Below are 19,143 nucleotides of genomic sequence, written 5' to 3'. Positions count from 1 at the left end.
ATCTGAAAAGAGAGAGAGAGAGAGAGAGAGAGAGAGAGAGAGAGAGAGATCTGGGAAAGGCTCTCCATGCTGATAACAAGTCTGCTCATACAAGTGACCATGGGGTGGTCCGGCATAGAACTAACATGCCCAATGGATAGACCCAAGGCACACAACTGGGACTGCTACTGACACTGCCAACTGCTCCTTCACATGGACATGCTCTGAGAGCATAAATCCGGTGCATCTCCCTCTTGGCTAGATCTAGATGTGGATCTAGATCTCGATCAAGCAAACCTGCTACTGCATGGGCACAAGGCCTGTGAAAGGCTGCTTGAGGTGGTACTGCACCGTAGAGATGATCTCCCAGAACTGCATCTGCTACCCATGAAAAACGCTGGGGCTGATCTGCTGAGCAAGAAAACGCTGGCTGATCTATATCAAAAACGCTCGTTGCTCACCCTCTACCAAGCCCCTCTAGGGCACCCAAGGAAGGGCGCCCCCCTCAAGGCACAACTGCGCACTGCATCCTAGGAGATCCCCCCTGCTCCCTATATAGGACCAACTCTTGGCTGCCGGACCCAACCCTCGGTCCCCCACGACCATGATAAATGGGAACAATTAGGGATAGGGTGGAAAGTGGCACCAGATTAAAACACTAGCTGCTCACCCTCTACACCAAGCCCCTCTGGGGCACCCAAGAAAGGGCGTCCCCCCTCTAGGCACAACTGCGCATTGCATCCAAGGTGACCCCCCTGCTCCCTATACAGGACCAACTCCTGGCTGCCGGACCAAGCCCTCGGTCCCCCACGACCATGATAAATGGGAACAATTAGGGATAGGGTGGAAAGTGGAACCAGATGCCCATGGGGCACAGGGGAAAAATATCACAAGGCTAGGGAATAATATTCCCAGCCCACAAGAGCACAAATGACCATGGAACCAAGCCAAAACCCAAAGCTAAACAGTAATTTCAGCCTAGTGTTTTTTCAACAACCTAGCGTTTTGTCCGATTCAGCAAGAGTTTTGTGCATCTGTAGCCTGATGTGCACTCCCAAGTCCTAGCACTCCCTTCCTACAGCAGAACCGCACCACACCGGTAACAAAAATCTGCTTGCGTTTTTTGCAACACCTAGCGTTTTTGGACAAATCTGCTTTTTGCAGATCTTGTTGCGTTTTTCCGTGTTTTGCGGCGTTTTACACAAAACGCTGATCTTGTGCACCTACGGGAGTGGCCAAGGAACACCCAGGACTCTTCTACACTGCCTTGAACTTGCAGATCTACACCTTGGACAGGTATCTACACCCAATTGACACCATTTTCGGTACTTATTACTTGCTGTTTTTTCTCTGTTTTCAGCCCCTCGACGGCTGAAAAGTCCGAGAACCCTCTCCTCTGACACTCTGCGACACTCCCGCACCGACCGGTGGAGTACAAGCACGCTGAAATCTCTATTACAGCAGCGTTTTCAGCACCCTTTGCAGTAATTTGTAGATCACTGCCCCTACCCCCCCCCCCCCCCCCCCCCCCCCCCCCCCCCCCCAATAAAGGAGGCACTCTAGGCAACAATGGCCAAGGCGGATGGAGAAGTCAAATAAGATAGGTTAGAAGCAACAAAAAAAAGTGTTATGATATTGACACTCAACTCTAAACCATAATATGTTAACTACAAATAACCATCAAATTTATATTTTTATTTATTTATTTAGAGTCACGCTTTTATTAGAAGAGCATAGGATTGGCTGTCTCATATTGTCCACCAGTCTAAGAATGAAGAGAACTCCGATTTCTTTTCAAATGCTTCAAAAAAAAGGCTTGTCATGCAAGGATCTCGATGACTCACAATTGAAGATGGCATCCACAAACCTTAAAGGCACGCACGAAGAAATATGTGCCCTAGCTACGTTCATATTCTTTTAGACACATGTACAGTGAGCCGATGTACTATATCACTCCCTTAAGGACTCGAACAGATAAAAAGTAGGTCACTGCCATATACCATCCCCAAAAATTAAGCGATAAAATATCAGTCGCATCCTTATATTTTTGAGGCGTTAAAAAAATATAAATGGCTTCTAAAATCCTCTATAGCGAACAACTTGTGTATGGAAAAAAATTTCACACATAGTTTCCACTGCAAACTCTCCAAAAAACACAGGCACAGCTCCAGACTTCTTGAGCTGACAAACAACCACATTCAAAAAATAATAGATAAAGCTAACGAAATAGACCTATTGCTTTTTGATCTTCTTGGGCTAGGCAAGTTTCCGTTAGCTCCTTGTGAAAGAGTTCCACCCCCAAACTGTGCTCCATTTTGTGAGAGCAATGGTGCATCTTCCACTCCAAAGTCAGAGGACTCAGCTGCAGAGTTGGGCCATGATGGTGAATTTCTAATAACAACACACAAAGTAATGTGAAAATGAGGGTTTTGTTACAAATTTGCAATGCCAAAGCGACTTCTTTCCATAAGGCTTACCTTGAGCCCATTCTTTGTGGCCCGTTTTGACAGTCTTAAATAACACCTTTTTGATGATCTGGAGTTCGTAGCTAACACACTTGACGCCAACAATGCAGAGAAGCCACCCAAATCTTAATTAGAAAAGATCTTATCATTTCCTCTTTGAGCGCACAATGCATGTTTTATTCCTGTTAAATACGTGAAAGAGTCACTCAACTTCACATTGGAAAAGCCTGAATTGGTAAGACAACACACAAATAGGAAGTGCCTACATGTAATGTTCAATGCTCCGTGCTGCTCCAAGTTTGGAGTTAATAAGGAAAGCTCAAAGCCATTCATCACTTGGATATTTAGCAGCTCTAGTTCAAAAATCTGCATGAAGAACCAGCTAGATAGATAATCGACTTATGAGCAAGAAGGCACAAGCTTGGAACAACTCTGGGCAAGGAAGTTGCAAACCTGCAAGCAGCGGCTTAGCCTATCAACTCTTCGCACCTCTCTCTCTCTCTCTCTCTCTCTGTGCGGATCTCAAAGAGTTTATACCTGGTTGACGGTTGTAGTAGAGGAACTCGCTGCGACGAAGCCGTTGGGCAACTAGTTGTCGTGGAGAGAGAGAGAGAGAGAGAGAGAGAGTTTCAGCACAGGTGTTGGCACACGTTCTTGAGTACATGGTGAAAAGGTCGGCTATTGTCCAAAAGGACTTTTATTCTCTTAAATTAACTAGGCTAAGGCTTTGAAGTTTGGAGTGTTCCAACGTGGTGCCAACATATGGGGATTGGATAGTAGCCCGTAGGCCTAGTACTAGGGATGTACTCCCACTTTAGGCTGGGTTCGAGCCAAGGGTGGCGGTAGCCCACACTCTTTTGAATGCATCTAGGCTCCACCTTGCCTAGTTCAAAGGAGGAGACAGCACTGGTTGGAATAACAACTTGTGGCTATCCGGCTAAAGTGTCCAAGTAATAAGAGTGATTGGTTGGTAGTGTGTTGGTTCATGTTCGGCTCATCTTGATCGCATTTTTGCCAAAGAACAGGCAAAAATCTTCATCTTCCACTGGGAGAAAAGGGAGGGGGGGCTCATCCTATCTAATGGTGGGTCCAGATCATGAAGCTTCCTTTGGCTGCCAACATATTTACACCCTACAATGCTCGCTCCTTCCATTTGATGTTATGCAGGCTCATATGGACCCTGCCATAGTAATGTATTTACCACATGATGAGTGATATGTATCCTATTGGTGATTCAGTGATAGTTGCACAATAGCCCAATGGTGAATTGTCTGTGTGGGTGCTTGCTTCACGATCGAGTCATTTTCAAGTAGCTTGTTTTGTTAGTGTAATTATGTAATGCTCTCATTGTTGAAGTGTTTATGTGGATGTGTACTCACTTATTAGACTACAATCAAGTTAGGAAGGCCATTCTTGAGCCATATCCCCATCCCTAGTGCTAGACCTTATTTGTGTATGCACAAAAGGATCGTGAAGCTATGAAGGTGTTTGTGGACTCAACCCATGGATTGGTGACTCTATAGTGTTGAGCTTTGACTGTGTAGCTTTCCCTTTACCTCGTGTTGCGTGGCAATACTCCTAGCCCTTCAAACAAAAAAAAAACTATGTAATTCTTGCTCAAAGAAAAAACCCTTTGCAAGATGCATGGTTGATTGATGTAGGTAGTAAGTTTCAAGCATTTGCATTGATTTGTTTGATTGAAAAATAAAGAAATTACTTGCACATTTGGTTGCTTGATGTAAGGTCCAAGTTTGAACTCTACGAGTACCTCAGGAAAGAAACACTTTCAATTGTTGAAGTCCCACATAGTAGCCCCATTGTAAAAAACGATGCTCATATCATATCACTTTCAATTGTTGAAGTCCCACATAGTAGCCCAGCCAAGTGTTCTACTTTTGCCGTGGGGTGGCCCCCCTATTAGCCAATGTAAGGATGGTTGCTGGAAGATGTTGTGGCTCGACATAAGCATGACTAGTAATTGTAATTTTTTTGCGTTGTTAATATAATCCACTCACGATTGTGAGTTTTGCCAAAGAAAAAAAAACGATGCTCATATCATATCACTCCACCTATGTTACTTTCTCCTATTGGTTCGTCTTTATTTCATTTGGCAAAATTTTGTTCCACACTCCTCAATCAACCCTTATGTGTGTGCCAGCCAAAAACTCCCTAGTAGGTTTCGATCTTGAGTGTGTGAGTTTTGAAGACTATCAGCGTTGCGGTAACCACCTCACCCCATGCACTCCATTGCCTACAGCGTGCCCACATATATATTAAAAAAGCAACCCTTTGCAACTCCTCAACACACTCATTGCTCTGTAGCAACTATCTCTCTTGCACATGGCCCTTACCCCCTACCCAACACCTTACACCCCTTCCCTCATCTGGTCTCTGCCTCCGCCTTTGCTCAGATCAATTTAATTCTATCTCGCGTGACGCCTGTCCCTCTGCTCGCATCAACTGAGATTTTCATTTTTCTTTGAATTCTTTCCAACTGGTACTCCCTACTTGCAAAGCGTCTAAAAGATGGTATGCATCATTAGAAAGCACTACTTAAGTGTATGCATCATTTCTTGTTTGGTGTCCTGTGTCGTCTCATCTCGGTTGGGGTGGTTCCCTAATGTTAGCCAGTGTAACTTTTTGAGTTAGTCGATACTGTTCTGTGGTGGGTTGTGGTGGTCATGATCTGTGAGTTGTACCTAGTCTGATTTGTTGTATCTGCGGTCCGTGGCTCGTATGAGCACGGAATGACATGTAATTCTTTTTAGTTTAATGTATATTTCACCCACATATTGCGGGTTTGGCCATAAATAAATAAAATTGTATCCATCATTAGGAAGCACTACTTTTTTTTTTAAAGCACTACTTATAACGCAAATTTGCTTTACCAAAAGAGAAGTTTTACTTCAAGATTTTATTTTGTCTTTTGGACTACCCTAAGAAACTTAACAAAAATTGAAGGTTTAAGTTTTACATGATCATAAAGAGGATACATTTTAGCTTTTGCAAGTTTAACTAGTACGGAGGTACAAGGTACAATTCTAGAACGATTTTATTGCCAAGAATCTGGCGAAATATCGCTTCGGATGGAGTAGGGAATGAACAAAAAAAGAAAAAGAAGGGAAAGACGAGGCTTAGTTATCTGTAAGCCTCGACAGGCCTAACGATGGCAGATATGACAACTCAGAAGGTGATGGGGAAGCGCAAGTAGTTAGAGAGAGGTTGAGGCACAACGAGGAGAGAGAAACAAAGGGCACACCGGCAAGCAACGGGCATAGTTTTTCAACTATGCTGAAAATGGAATAGTAAGCTTACTAATCCGGTGGCCTACTGCAAAAAGCTGCGCAGCGTCAGATTTTGTCGGCCTAGCTTACGAAAAACTAAGCCTCGTGTGACCATAGCCTTATTGAAGGCCTTGCTATCCTTTGGCTAAAGGCCATATGAAGATGATTGGGTGATGGCTTGACTATCCTCAGCACTAAAGGGCACGGGGCATTAAATGAAGCCCAAGAGGTGGGATCTACGGCTGAGAAGCCCGCGCACAAAAGCAGAGGCGCGCAGGGACGTAGGATGCACCAGCAGTAAACTAGGACGCCGAAAATGGGCACACCCTGTCCACGTTGACTTATCATGCGTTTGTTGCCCACCATGGTCAACATATGCGCACGGGGGGTTGGATAAGCCATGCCCCTTGCCCAGCACCCACCAGGGTTCAAATCCCGCGTGCAGCACCCCACACCCCATTTTTTTGAGCCCTCAAATCTCCTTAAGATTCGTGCACGCACCCTCAGCCGTAGATCCCATCTCTTTGCTCCCGTGCCCTTTAGTGATGAGGCTTGACTATTGACATGATGTTCTGCTGGATCAAGCTCATTGTCGTTTTGCAGCCTGCGAGGCCTCATATCAAAGGGGGGATGTGGCAGGGCGAAGTGGTGGTGGTGTTGGTTGGAGGGTGTGTGCGGTGATGTCGGAGGGCGGTGGTGGCTCTTGGGTGGGCCGCTAGGCTGCCCTATCTCGCCGTCAAGTTCTCTCCCTCGTTGGCGTCCCTTATTTTTACCTCTCCGAAAGTGGTTGTCCCTCCCACCTCCTCTTGGGGAGGAGAATGGACACAGGATCTGCTCGTACCCAACTCGATTCTACTTAGGGTGGATGCATGTTGGTGGTGCCTTGCATTTGTCTGCGGGACTGTCAGATCTTTGGGATACGGCTTGCAGCGATGTTCTTGGTGTTGTTCTCGGTCATGTGGCCTAGCTCTTCCTGATGTTGGGTCGTTCTTTGAGCCTGGGCTGCTTGCATGAAGGCGATCGATCTCTTATGGCTCTGCTTTCGTCTGTTCAATCCTCAATGGGCATGCAGGCTGCCTGTGGCAGCGGTGCCAGCATGATGGCACCTTGTGAGGCATCTTCAAATGACGGGGACTATGGGCCCCACCCGTTTGGCTAGCTATTGGGTATGCTTTATGCTCGACTTGGTTCTTCTTCTTTTAGAGTTGGGGTTGGCCTCTCCTGTTAATAAATTGAAAAGAGCAGACTTTCTATTTTTTCCAAAAATGGAAAAGCGGAAGCAACCGCCCCCCAAAAAAATATCCCCCTCCCCCCCCCCCCCCCCCCCCCCCCCCCCCCCCCCTCTTTCTCCAACACGCGTTCTCTCTCTCTCTCTCTCTCTCTCTCTCTCTCTCTCTCTCTCTCTCTCTCTCTCTCTCTCTCATGGTAGGCAAGGCAGCAACAACTGCATCTCAGTAGAGGAGGAGTGTCCCTCTCGCTCTTGCGCCGCTGCGTGCGTGCAATGGCCTCTCTCTCTCTCTCTCTCTCTCTCTCTCTCTCTCTCTCTCTCTCTCTCTCTCTCTCTCTCTCTCTCTCTCTCTCTCTCTCTCTCTCTCTCTCTCTCTCTCTCTACCTTGCTGCCGTGTGCCGCCGTTGCTACGACTGCGACTACGCTCGCGTCCCCTTCACGTCGTGGTCGACCTGCAGAAAATGCCACGGCAGTGGCTTTTTTTGCTAAGGTCGTTGCTATTACTAACCAATACTAACTTTTGTGTGCTATAAAATAAAATAATTAAATTATAACTATATAACTAAACTTATCGTCTGTATGGTCTAATCACGCGATCAAATATTTTAAATTTTTACTCAGACGATGAGTTTAGTTATATAGTTATATAGGTTCATTAAATAATGCCACTGACGTGGCATTCTGTAATTGCCTCTGCGCACAAAAGGTCGCAAGTGAATGATGTCGACGACAGCCTGCTAGGCTCTCCCACGACCTAGATGTCGGCGCCGTTGCACGCATGCCTGGCCACACCCAAGCCCACCCCCGTGTCCAACCTCCTGCGCAGTGCATCCTCAGTGCGCTCTCTCACGCTTATGTGCGTGCATGAACACACACACACGCACACACGCGCACACACACAAGTCTTTGGGTAGCGAGCAACCTGCTGCCGTTCGTCCGCCCCCAACCTTCTGCCTCTTGCCCGTCTGCCTGGCTTTCGCTCCCTCCTCGCGCCCCCAAAGTCAAAGTTTCTATTATAATAATAATAGAAACTTGCTATTATAATAAAATAGCATTGCCTTTCCTGTCAATTCTGAAGCGTTAAATAACGGGATCTTTTGCTTTCGTGGGGAAATAAATACAAACCCAAGATTTGGGTGCTCTATTATGGCATGCTCTTTGTTTTTTATCAATGTGCAAGGTGGCTCCCTTGTTAGCCAAATTCTATGCCTTCATATTGTTTTGTTGCAATGCTAGATGTGATGGTGTATTCAGTTAGGCCTCCATGTAAAAGGCCATGATTTGGTTTTTGACTTGTTATGATACGGTGATGCCATGGCTCATTTTGAGCATGGTTATTCTTGTAATTATTTTTGCTATGATTAATATATGCACTACTCACAATTGTGAGTACTGCAAAAAAAAAAAAAAAAGACATGATGTCATGCTGAGCTTCTGAGTGCACTCTTCAAATTGAAGCAACAAGCTACAACTGTCTCTCTCTACTCTCGAGTGTCACTCTATGAGCACAACATGATCTTTCAAGTGCAGCCTTTGAAGCTACATCAAGCTATGGTTCACATCCTAGTCTCTCAATAAGAGCACAATGTGACTCTAAAGTCAAAACAAGCAAGAAACCTTGGCCCAAATTGGCATGAAGCTTTTAACAAGTGTTTGTCTTGAAAGATAAAATTCTATTATGCTTGTCCAATTGCAGCCTTTTCATGAAAAAGCCAGGGATGTGCTAGGGATTGGTTGCACATGTTCATTCAACAAGAAATAGAAACTCTACTTTTGGACGTGTCATAGAGATGCATGGTGGTGGGATCAACTTCACGCTCATATGTAGTGCCAACTTCGATCCAAGGAGTTTGAGGATCATCTCAATTTGTGTGCATGACTTTGTTTAGACACGTGGCATTGTAAAAATATGCCATACTCTTTCAAAATGAAAAGTTATCGGTTTGTATATATTGGGTCAGTATTTAGGCCCGTGTCACACACAGGCAATGGACAGACACAAGAGAGGTCTATGTCCTCTAACCAGGTTTGTATAGGATGGAATATCTCTAAGACACCTCCTAAGAGCATGGTGATCAAAGTTGGAGTTGGGTTGGTAACTGTTTTTCTCAACTTCGGGACTTACTGGTGATCAAAGTTGGAGTTGGGCTGGTAACTGTTTTTCTCAACTTCGGGACTTACTTTGGGACATGTTTTGAATGTAAAAAATTTGGTCACTTTGCCAAGGATTGCCCCATGAAGGCTAAAGTGAATACACAAGTCTCAACTGAAGAGGGCACCAACCATGCTCCTTCTAAGGAAGCCACAATGGAAGGAAATGAGAAACATCTAAAGATTATCAAAGGAGCAAGTGGAGGGGATGAGAAAGAGGTTACGAGCTGCAACAAGGTGGACACCAAGATGCAGGATCACACTCTAGATAAGCAAGACTTCACGCTACAAGCCCCCAAATGCCCAAGCAAAGAAAAAGATTTTTTTTTTCCATGGCTCTTCACCTAGGTTTACAACAATGACAACTTTGTCGGTTGTGCAAATCCCAGGCTTAAAGAGGGCCAAAAGGAAAAAGGAAATGGCAAGGGATTCCTCGTCGCTTGCGACTACAAATGCTTTGAAAGAAAAAAGCTTTGCCCCAACACCCGCCCTACCAAAAGGGAGGACGTCTGTAGTACCGCTTCACAACCCCTTTGCAGTTCTACAACAAAAGAAACTCCCTGATTTAGATCCCCCGGATTCTCTTGGTACCAGGGGCATGGAGACTGGCAGATGTTGAAGAATTTGTCCCTCTCCCAATGAACCCCGCTCTTAAGTTGTTGTCCTGGAATGTGAAGGGCATAAGAACGAACGTAAAGCAAGAAAAGCTCTGGCAATACATGAAGAGGAGGAATAATATCAATTGTTGGTGTATACAGAAACACCACCTTGATGCCTTAGTGTCGAGAAAACAAAAGCTTGGGGAACTACTTTTCTTCTACGACACTGCCCCTGATGGCTCCAGTGGTGTGATGACAGGAATTCACAGAGATCTGGAACCTAAAGTTGTTTTTCAACACCCATCTGGAAGGGCCCTTGAAGTGTCTATTAAGGTACATAATAACCTCCTCACTATTATACGCGCCTAACAATTCCAAGGATAGGAAGATGTTATGGTATTCCATCTCACAACTTCAATTAGAAGGGGAGTTTTGTTTGATGGGGGACTTTAATATGGTATGTTCCCGACAAGATAGATAGGGCCCTTCCAGAATTCTTGTTGGGGGGGGGAGCGTAAGAAGCGGTCCTCCCTGGAAAAAAAATGGGCTCTAGTGGATGCTTGGCAGACCAACCCTTGGAAGGATGACGCGGGATTCACTTACCACTGTCTCCAATCTGCCCAGTCAGCCTCCAGACTTGACAGATTCTATTTCTCTCACAATGATGATTGGGTGTGTTCCTCATTACTTGTGCAAGTCCTCGTTAGTGAAAATCTCTCTAATCATTTCCCTCTCCTTGGAATCCTCATATTTTCTTAAAAGAAGATTTACATCATTCGCAGGGTGCCAAGAAACTTCTTATCAGGTACCCTAATCTATTTAAAAATGCTCACTTCAAGGCCGTGTGTATGAGCCATGGATGAGCTTTAACCAGGACATCATCAAGGAAGGACCGACTCATGGATGAGATTTAGTTAAAAAATACAATTTGCAATCAAGAGAGTGGGTCCAATGCTGAAAACGTATATCAATCACACAATATCAGTCTACAAATCTAAATTTGAAGATCTTGGCTGAAAAACAGTGCAAGGGAAAGCCTTGGACTAAGAACACACTGAATGGCTAAAGATCAAACAGACCTTGCATGAAAGGAAATGGAGGAGAAGAATATCCTTAGGCTTTAAGCCAAGGAAAGCCACCTCAAAACTAAAGATGTCAACAAAAGCACCCTACTCCGAGCGATCAAGGTAAGAAAACGATAGACTACCATCTCCTCCTTGATCGACCAACAAGGAGCCTAGATCAACAACCCTTATGAGATGGGCAAGGTTATGTTAGATCACCTCAACCAAATCATTAAAAAGGAAGATTTCCGCTCTCCCATAATCAGAGAAGCCAGAGCGAGGATTTTCTCGGCCACCCCAACTTTAGTTGGTCCTAATCGAGTGAACTTTCCTTTACCCTGAATGAATGTTGGAGCACTCTTAAAAAACTGAGTAAAGAGAAGTTGCAAGGGTGGGATGGCATCACGATAGAGTTTTGTCAAGAATTCTATGAGGCTCTAGGTCAATAGAGCATTTACAAAAGGTACGCTTGAATCAGGGGTGAAGAAAGGGATGATTAAACTCATCCCCAAGCAACTTGCTTGCTCCCAACTCAAACACTGGAGACCAATCACTATGATGAGTGTGGTGTACAAGGTGTTAGCCAAACTCATCGCTGAACGGATGCCCCGAGTGTTGGCTGGTGCTATCTCTCCTCATCATCACGATTTGATTAAAGGTAGATCAATCTACGACAACATCCTGGAAGCCATGATTGGTATGGAATATGCTAGGTTCAAGAAACATGAATGTGTCCTTATCCAATTGGATCTTGACAAGGCTTATGATAGGATAACCTGGTCTTTTGTGCAAGAAACACTATGGAATTGGGGTTTGTTCCACAAATCTGTCAAGTTGTTAATACTCTTGGTGAAGGGAGCTCTTCTAAACTCCTTTTCAACTCAAGAATAGTTGGCCGTTTTTAGGTCAAGAGATCCATTCGTCTTTGGTTTGCTGCCTGCACTCACCCGCTTATCGCAATGTTAGAAGATCCGACAGTAAGAGGGCAGATTCAAGGGCTGCAAATCTAGGATGAAAAACAATTGATTGTCAAAATGTTTGCAGATGACTCACTACTCTTCCTACAAGCAGATGATAACAATGTTAGGCTAGCCTTGGAGATTGTACAAGTGTTTTCCACAACGTCAGGGTCTCAATGCAACATAGAAAAATCAAGGCTTCTTTCTTTGACGAAAGGTGACAATTTTGATGATGCTAGTTGGAATGGAGAGGTTGTAAAGAGAGGCAACAGTTTACACCACCTTGGTATACCAGTTGGTGAAGGAATTACTCACAAGACTGCCTTTGACTGGGTCTAGGAAAAAATAAAAAATAAAATGAAGCGTTGGGAGTTCATCCTGATTCTTTTCCACTGCAAAGCTACGATAATTAATACCTTCTTCATCCTGTATTTAACATACTCATCACCACTCCTACAATTATCCCAAAAAAACTTGAGGTCGTTTTTGAAACCAATTAAGGAATTCTTATGGAGGAATAAACTGACTGATGGTAGAACCTAGCAATGGGGTAAATGGACAGCTATCATCAAACTGAAAGCCCAAGGTGGACTAGGCATAAATGACCCGATTGCTCATGACCTAGCTCTATGTGCTAAATTCTTTTGCACCCTCGCCAATTTTAATGAGAGTTGGGCTATCATGGCAAGGAAAATGTTAATGGAAGCTCGCATGAAATCCAAAGGCGGCATATGGTCCAATCTTAGCCTCCAAAATAGACTTCTTGCCCCCTCTGGAGTGAAGGATCAAGTAGGTGGCTTTACTGGGATTTTTATTGAAAAATTTTGTAAAGTTGTCGTGGCACTCAAGTGGGAAGAGGAAATTAGATGCCGGAAAGGGACGGCTAGGCACTAGTCTCCGTGGGGCCCAATTGTTGAAGATTTGAGCCTTGATAACCATTGGGTGGAAATTGCTAGGAATTTGAGTAACAAGGGCCTTGGCTCTTTGGATGCTCGGTGGAATGAACAAAAAGGGGATTGGCAAAACTTAGCGCATCTAAAGATTTGTTGTAACCTAACACTCCAAGAGGAAGTCCTCGTCGGAAGGCTTCTAGAAAAAGGTTCAATCCTAACCCTTCCTCCCTATTCAACACCGCTAGACTGGAAAGCGTGGAAGTGGCCAGGAGAGAGACTGTTTAACTTGACCAAGACTAAAACTATTTACCAAAAGCTATTGATCACCTCAACACGATCTGGTTCAAAAAATGGGCGGCAAGGGAATATCTGGAGGGCCAAGTGTGAAGAAAAAGACAAAGTCTTTCTCTGGAGGGTTTTGCTTGGATTCATTCCGAGCGGTGACAAAGACAAATCTATGGGCCTTTTTGAAGAGTCTTGCATCAGATGCCAGCACCCGAATGAATCACTCACGCACCTATTTTGGGGATGTTTGAAAATCACTGATTTCACGGGCGCAATTTGCAGGAAGGTACACTCACATCTGGGAACTCCTTTCTTTAGGCGTGACCTCGCTATGGGCTCCAGGTTCATTGATGATTTGGATCTTTTGACTAACATATGCCTAGTAAGAGCCACGATTTTGAGATCTATTTGGCAATCCAAGAATGTGCTATTGTTTCAAGGAAAGTGTGAGCCCCTGGACTCTAATGCTGTTCTAGAAGCGTGTTGGTGGAGAATACATTGTAGTAAGGTTAAGATTTAAGGTTGGTCGGATCACCTCTGATGTATTTTTTCTTGGATAACCCTGTGCAAAGGATATGCTAGGGCTCTTTGTAACTTTCTGGTTTTTATACAATTCAAGCTCTGTCGAGCACTTAAAAAAAGGAGTAAACCATAAGCGATGCATGGGAGACAATCCTTACTTTCTCAAATTCACGATTCACTCAAAGCATTCTATCGACAGCCACAATACTATACTTGCTCGATCATTATTTCATTATGTGGAATCTCGAATGATTCCACGTCATTTGCAAGGAACTCAATCATCAAAAGCGAAAGCACCCATGCATTCAAGCAGAGGAATCAATCCATCACCTCAACTGTCGAGTAGAGGCTTCACACCTAACCAATGCACCACATGCAGCTCCTTGTACTCTTTGCGGCCCCATTTGTATTTTAAAAAAGGCCTTCTTCCCTTGCACATTCCCTTTCTAGCTTTGTGTGACACCTGCCACTACCTGCATCCTCATTCCAGCTTCGCGTGCCACTTGGTAGGCCCTTTGCAATTTCACTTTAAACCATTGAAAGAATATTTTTTTATTCCCACTAATAACACAACTCAAGAATCGTGGCCACATACCTTGGTCCACCTCTATTACATGGAACCTTCGTAGACTCCATATGCTCTTTGAGACGTCCACGGGAATTTCCAAAGCCTTTGCTCCTTCTGCACTGCAGCAATATGCACGCGAAGGTAACGATCGACCCCAACACAATTCAGCTAAGAGCGAATGCCACTTGCCCTATGTCACTACACTGGGGGAGGCAATGTGCTCACTATATGCAACCTTGTGTTAAAAAAAAACTGCAAGGAGCTCCCGTGCATGCCGCCATCTCCCGCCCAATGTGTGGCCCCTAAAGGAGTACGAGCGGAAGTGTGACGCGAGAGAGAGTGCAAGAAGAAGAGCACGACGATATGGTGAACTCGCTCTATTGTAATGTGTAGAGCATAGTGAGTTCTTATTAGGTTTTTACAAAAGAATATGTGTACATACCTGGCGGCCCGCCCACTTACCTGGGTGACCACATTGGGATTTATACCCCAACAACCTCCCACTTAAAGTCCAATGTGGTACTTTAAGTGTGAGAGAAGCTACTATACAAGCTAATATACAAGAGATGTAGGGAAGTGATGTACTACCCTACACCTAACTGCTTGCGAAAATGCGCAAAGCTCTCTGAGAGAAGTCCTTTTGTAAGTAGATCAGCAGGATTTTCTGTGGTGTGAACTTTGACAAGCTGAAGTTGCTTATCCTCGAGCATTTCCCTGATGAAATGATACTTCACATCCACATGCTTTGTCTTTGAGTGATAAACTGGATTGTGAGCCAATTGTATAGCACTTTGACTATCACAATATAACACAGGTATCTCTTCTTTGATTCCCAAATCTGTTACTAGTCGATTAAGCCAAATTGATTCTTTGCATGCCTCTGATGCTGCAACATATTCAGCCTCTGTAGTAGACTGAGTAACACAATCTTGTAATCTAGAACGCCATGATACTGCACCACCAGCCAATGTAAAGACATACCCTGACGTAGACCTTCGGTTGTCTAAGTCACCTGCATAATCTGAGTCTGTAAAACCCTTTACACTTAGCTCCTGACTCCCATTGCACATACGCATACTCTTTGTAGCTTTCAGGTATCTCAATATTCCTTTCACTGCCTCCCAATGTTTCTTGCCTGGGTTTGACATGTATCGACTTACTACTTCCACTGCAAATGCAATGTCTGGGCGAGTAGCAATCATTGCATACATCAAACTACCCATTGCAGACGCATATGGAATCTTATCCATTTCAGCCTTTTCTTCCTCAGACACAGGACAATCTTGTTTGCTAAGTTTCACATATGGTGGCAATGGAACACTCAGTGCCTTTCCCTTCTCCATATTGAAATGTTGCAAAACCTTGTCAATATACTCTGTTTGAGACAACCAAATCAACTTCTTTGATTTGTCTGTCTCAATGCGCATACCAAGTATATGACTTGCCTCACCCATGTCTTTCATGTCAAACGATTTTGCCATCTTTGACCTCAAAGCTGAAATTTCTTCCAAGTGCTTGCCAGCAATCAACATGTCATCCACATACAAAATAAGGATCAACCAACTGCCATCCTTAGCCTTCTTTGTATATAGACAGTGATCGAACTCACTACGTTTGTAGCCTTGAGAAAGCATAAACTTGTGGAATTTATGGTACCATGCCCTCGGTGATTGTTTTAAGCCATAAAGACTCTTTAACAACTGGCATACCCAATCTTCCTTGCCTTTCTCAACAAACCCTTCTGGCTGCTGCATGTAAATTTCCACATCTAAATCACCATGCAAGAACGCTGTCTTGACATCCATTTGGTGCAACACCAAATCTAATATGGCAACCAATGCAAGAAAGCATCTCAATATAGTCATCTTGACCACCGGAGAGAAGACTTCATCAAAGTCAATGCCTTGTTCTTGCTTAAAGCCCTTGGCAACAAGCCTTGCTTTGTACTTTGGCTGACTATCATGAGCGGTGATCTTATACCTGTAAACCCATTTACAAGGTAGAGCCTTTTTGCCCTGTGGTAATTTAACTAGCTTCCATGTCTTGTTTATATGCAGAGCTGTCATCTCTGACTGCATGGCCAATTGCCAATTCCCGGAGTCCTTCATTTGCACTGCTTCCTTGTAACATGAAGGCTCATTGCAATCAGTCAACATGACATAATTCATAGATGGAACAAACCTATCAGGAGGTCGCGTGACACGTCCAGATCTACGCACAATAGGTGGCTCAGGCTCCGCCACAACCTGTGGTTCCACTCTATCTTGTCCTTGCTCCTCTTGAGCCCTGACATTTTGTCTTGCACGTGCAGGTCCATCTTCTTGGAAGACAACTCTTCTAATCTCCTCAACCATCTCTGGTTTAGAATGATATTTGGATTCATTAAAGTGAACATCATTGCTGCGGACAACCTTTCTGGATTCGGGATCCCAAAGTCTGTACCCCATCTCACCAGAATTACCATAGCCTAGAAAGATGCACTTTCTACTCTTTGGCTCAAGTTTGTTCCTAAATTCCTTTGGAACGTGAGTATATGCCTCATAGCCAAAGACTCTGAGATGCTTGTATGAGGGCATTTTGCCTGACCATACCATCTCTGGCACTGAATCCTTCTGCAAAACCTTGCTAGGAGATCTATTTACAAGATGAACAGCTGTTGATACAGCTTCAGCCCAAAACCCATTTGACAGCTGTGCATTAGACAACATACTTTTGACCTTCTCTTGTATGGTCCTATTCATCCTCTCAGCAACACCATTTTGAGGAGGATTGTAAGGAGCAGTAAGTTCACGTTTAATACCTTTTGACTCACAAAAGTCCTGAAAGGCCTTTGAAACATACTCTCCACCATTGTCAATGCGTAAGCATTTAAGCTTCTTGCCACTCTGATTCTCCACAAGTGTCACAAACGTTTTGAAAACACTAAACGCTTCATCCTTGTGCTTGAGAAAGTAAACCCATACTTTCCTCGAGTAATCATCTATAAATGTCATAAAGTAAGAAGCTCCCCCTAGAGATAGGTTAGGCATAGGTCCACACAAATCACTATGAACAAGTGCCAATTGTGTATCTCTTCTACTGCTTCTATGCTTATGTGGCTGCTGTGTTTGCTTACCATACAGACAATGTTCAAAGAATTCAAAATCATTAAATGAAAATCCAGGCAAATAACCAGAACGAGACAAGATTTCCATTCCCTTCTTGGACATATGTCCTAACCGGCTATGCCACAAAGAAACGTTCGGCTGCTCGGTTACATTGATTACATTTTTAGAGACATTTGATACATAAATCATGTAAAGTCCTCCAGACTTTACTCCATGTGCTACTGTCATAGAACCCTTGGATATCTTCCACATGTTCTGTCCAAAAGTGGTGACGTAGCCAGCATCATCAAGTAAACCTGTGCTGATCAAGCTCTTTGTAAGTGCGGGAACATGTCTCACATTCTTCAGCGTGAAAGAAGAGCCATTCTGAAACTTCAATTGAACATCTCCAACACCTAAGATCTCACATGTCTGCCCATTGCCTAGCCGAACATGATCTTTAGTGGTCACATAAGAGGTAAACCACTCCTTGTTTGGAGACACATGAAGTGATGCCCCTGAGTCTATAATCCAGTCACTCAGTGCATTTCCATCATATGCTGTAAGAAGAGCTGAGTCCATTGTATTCTTCAAGAAGTAGATGTCTCCTGACACTAGACTGTCATCCTCTGCAACAGTGTTTGTCACATTTATTTCTTGAATCTTCACTGAGGACTTGTTCTTCTCACCATGGTCTTCAACTTACTCTTTGCCTTTTTCTGCTTTCCATTCTCTGCAGTCTCTTTTCATGTGACCCTTCTTGCCATAATGGTAGCATTCTATGTCACTCTTGCCTTTAGCACTGCGGGACTTGCTATGAGACTGATTCCTCTTTCCACCTTTGTACTTCTCTTTGGTCCTTCCCCTGACAACTAAGGCTGTTCCTTTGCCTTTGTCCATTGTCTTTCTATTGGTTTCTTCAGTAAGCAGACTTCCTTCTACACCTGCTATGTTCAAACCATATGGAGGTGCAGAATTACTCAAAGCTGTGCGAAAAGTGTCCCAACTTTCCGGCAATGTGATCAACAGGAACATAACTCTAACAGGTTCATCAAACTTGACACCTTGAGCTGACAACTGACTATAGATTGTGTTGATTTCATTCAGATGATTGGACATAGGTGTCCCTTCTTTCATCTTCAATTCAACAAGCTTCTTAAGCCAGTATACCTGTGAAGCTGCACTCTGCTTCTCATTAAGATCACTCAGCTTTAACCATGCTTGATAAGCTACATTGAAGTAAACGCTTTCTGCCAAAGTCAGCATAATGGTAGAAAGTGCCAATTCATCCATTTCTCTCCATTCATCTTCGTCCATATCTTCTGGTTTTATCCCCTTGAGCTTTATAGGTTTTATCTGCTTCTTTTGTACCAACACGTGCCAAATCTGCTTATTCCACAATGGGAAATTGGTTCCATCCAGCTTCTTGATATTGTAAAGAGCAGTGTCCTGTGATCCAGCCATAGCTACGCTTCACAGTAGTTTACTTTCCTGGGGAAAATTCGGCAGAGTTTCCCCTATAAACTGATCTCTGAACCAATATCAACCTGTCAAATGAACCAAGAAAGCTTCAGATTCTGGTGAAATTTTGGCAGAGTCTCCTTTGTAAAATGGCTCTGGTGTACTAAAAACAGACCAAAAACAGCTCAAAAAACCACTGTCTCTCTAACACTGTAAGCTGTGGGTAAACCTGACCTACACCTGTACTGTCTCTTACTGTCCTGTCACTGTCCTGTAAGCATAGACTGCGACAATGCCTCAACGGCAGTAAAGCAAAGATGCAATCCCAACTGTTTAACTCACAGTCAATACATCCTAGCTGCCTATCTAAGGGTGCTCGAGGGATCGCTCCAAGACCTGTATCAGCGAAAGGATCTCAACATTCGAGAATCCCCCAGCTCAATAAAACCTCACTCGACCCTCAACAAAGGCTGCAGTAAATCTGACAGTACATAGACTTCCCACAAAGTCATACATCCACAAATTTCCCACTGTATGCTGTAACCGCTGCGGCGGTTGTTTTCTGCGTGACTCACAGCCAGCAAACCCTCAACAAACAT

At 44.1% G+C, this 19,143-nt stretch overlaps 1 protein-coding gene across 10 annotated transcripts in view; it reads right to left on the bottom strand.

Annotated features, from left to right (window-relative positions):
* The window catches only part of LOC147441099 (GDP-mannose transporter GONST1-like), an 80,803-nt gene extending 77,664 nt beyond the window's left edge, over positions 1–3,139 (bottom strand). For 2 of the 10 annotated variants that reach the window (XR_015184302.1, XM_086482816.1), the window contains exons 1-4: positions 2,982–3,136; positions 2,711–2,897; positions 2,457–2,626; positions 2,212–2,370 (exon numbers count right to left, since the gene is read on the bottom strand). Coding sequence is in view for 9 of the 10 variants with exons in the window: in XM_086482816.1 (XP_086338942.1) it covers positions 2,212–2,370; positions 2,457–2,467 (170 nt within the window). In the remaining variant the exon portion in view is untranslated. Of the gene's footprint in view, positions 1–2,211; positions 2,371–2,456; positions 2,627–2,710; positions 2,948–2,981 lie in introns of those variants that run through there. The other 8 variants (XM_086482817.1, XM_086482821.1, XM_086482820.1 and 5 more) reach the window with 8 other exon arrangements.
* Between the last annotated feature and the right edge of the window lie 16,004 nt (positions 3,140–19,143).

Source organism: Adiantum capillus-veneris, chromosome 15 (assembly GCF_014529385.1).
Source record: "Adiantum capillus-veneris isolate H3 chromosome 15, ASM1452938v2, whole genome shotgun sequence".
Classification (NCBI taxonomy): domain Eukaryota; kingdom Viridiplantae; phylum Streptophyta; class Polypodiopsida; order Polypodiales; family Pteridaceae; genus Adiantum; species Adiantum capillus-veneris.
The sequence above is the reverse complement of the archived record's forward strand: the minus strand, read 5'-3'. Positions and strand labels throughout refer to the sequence as shown.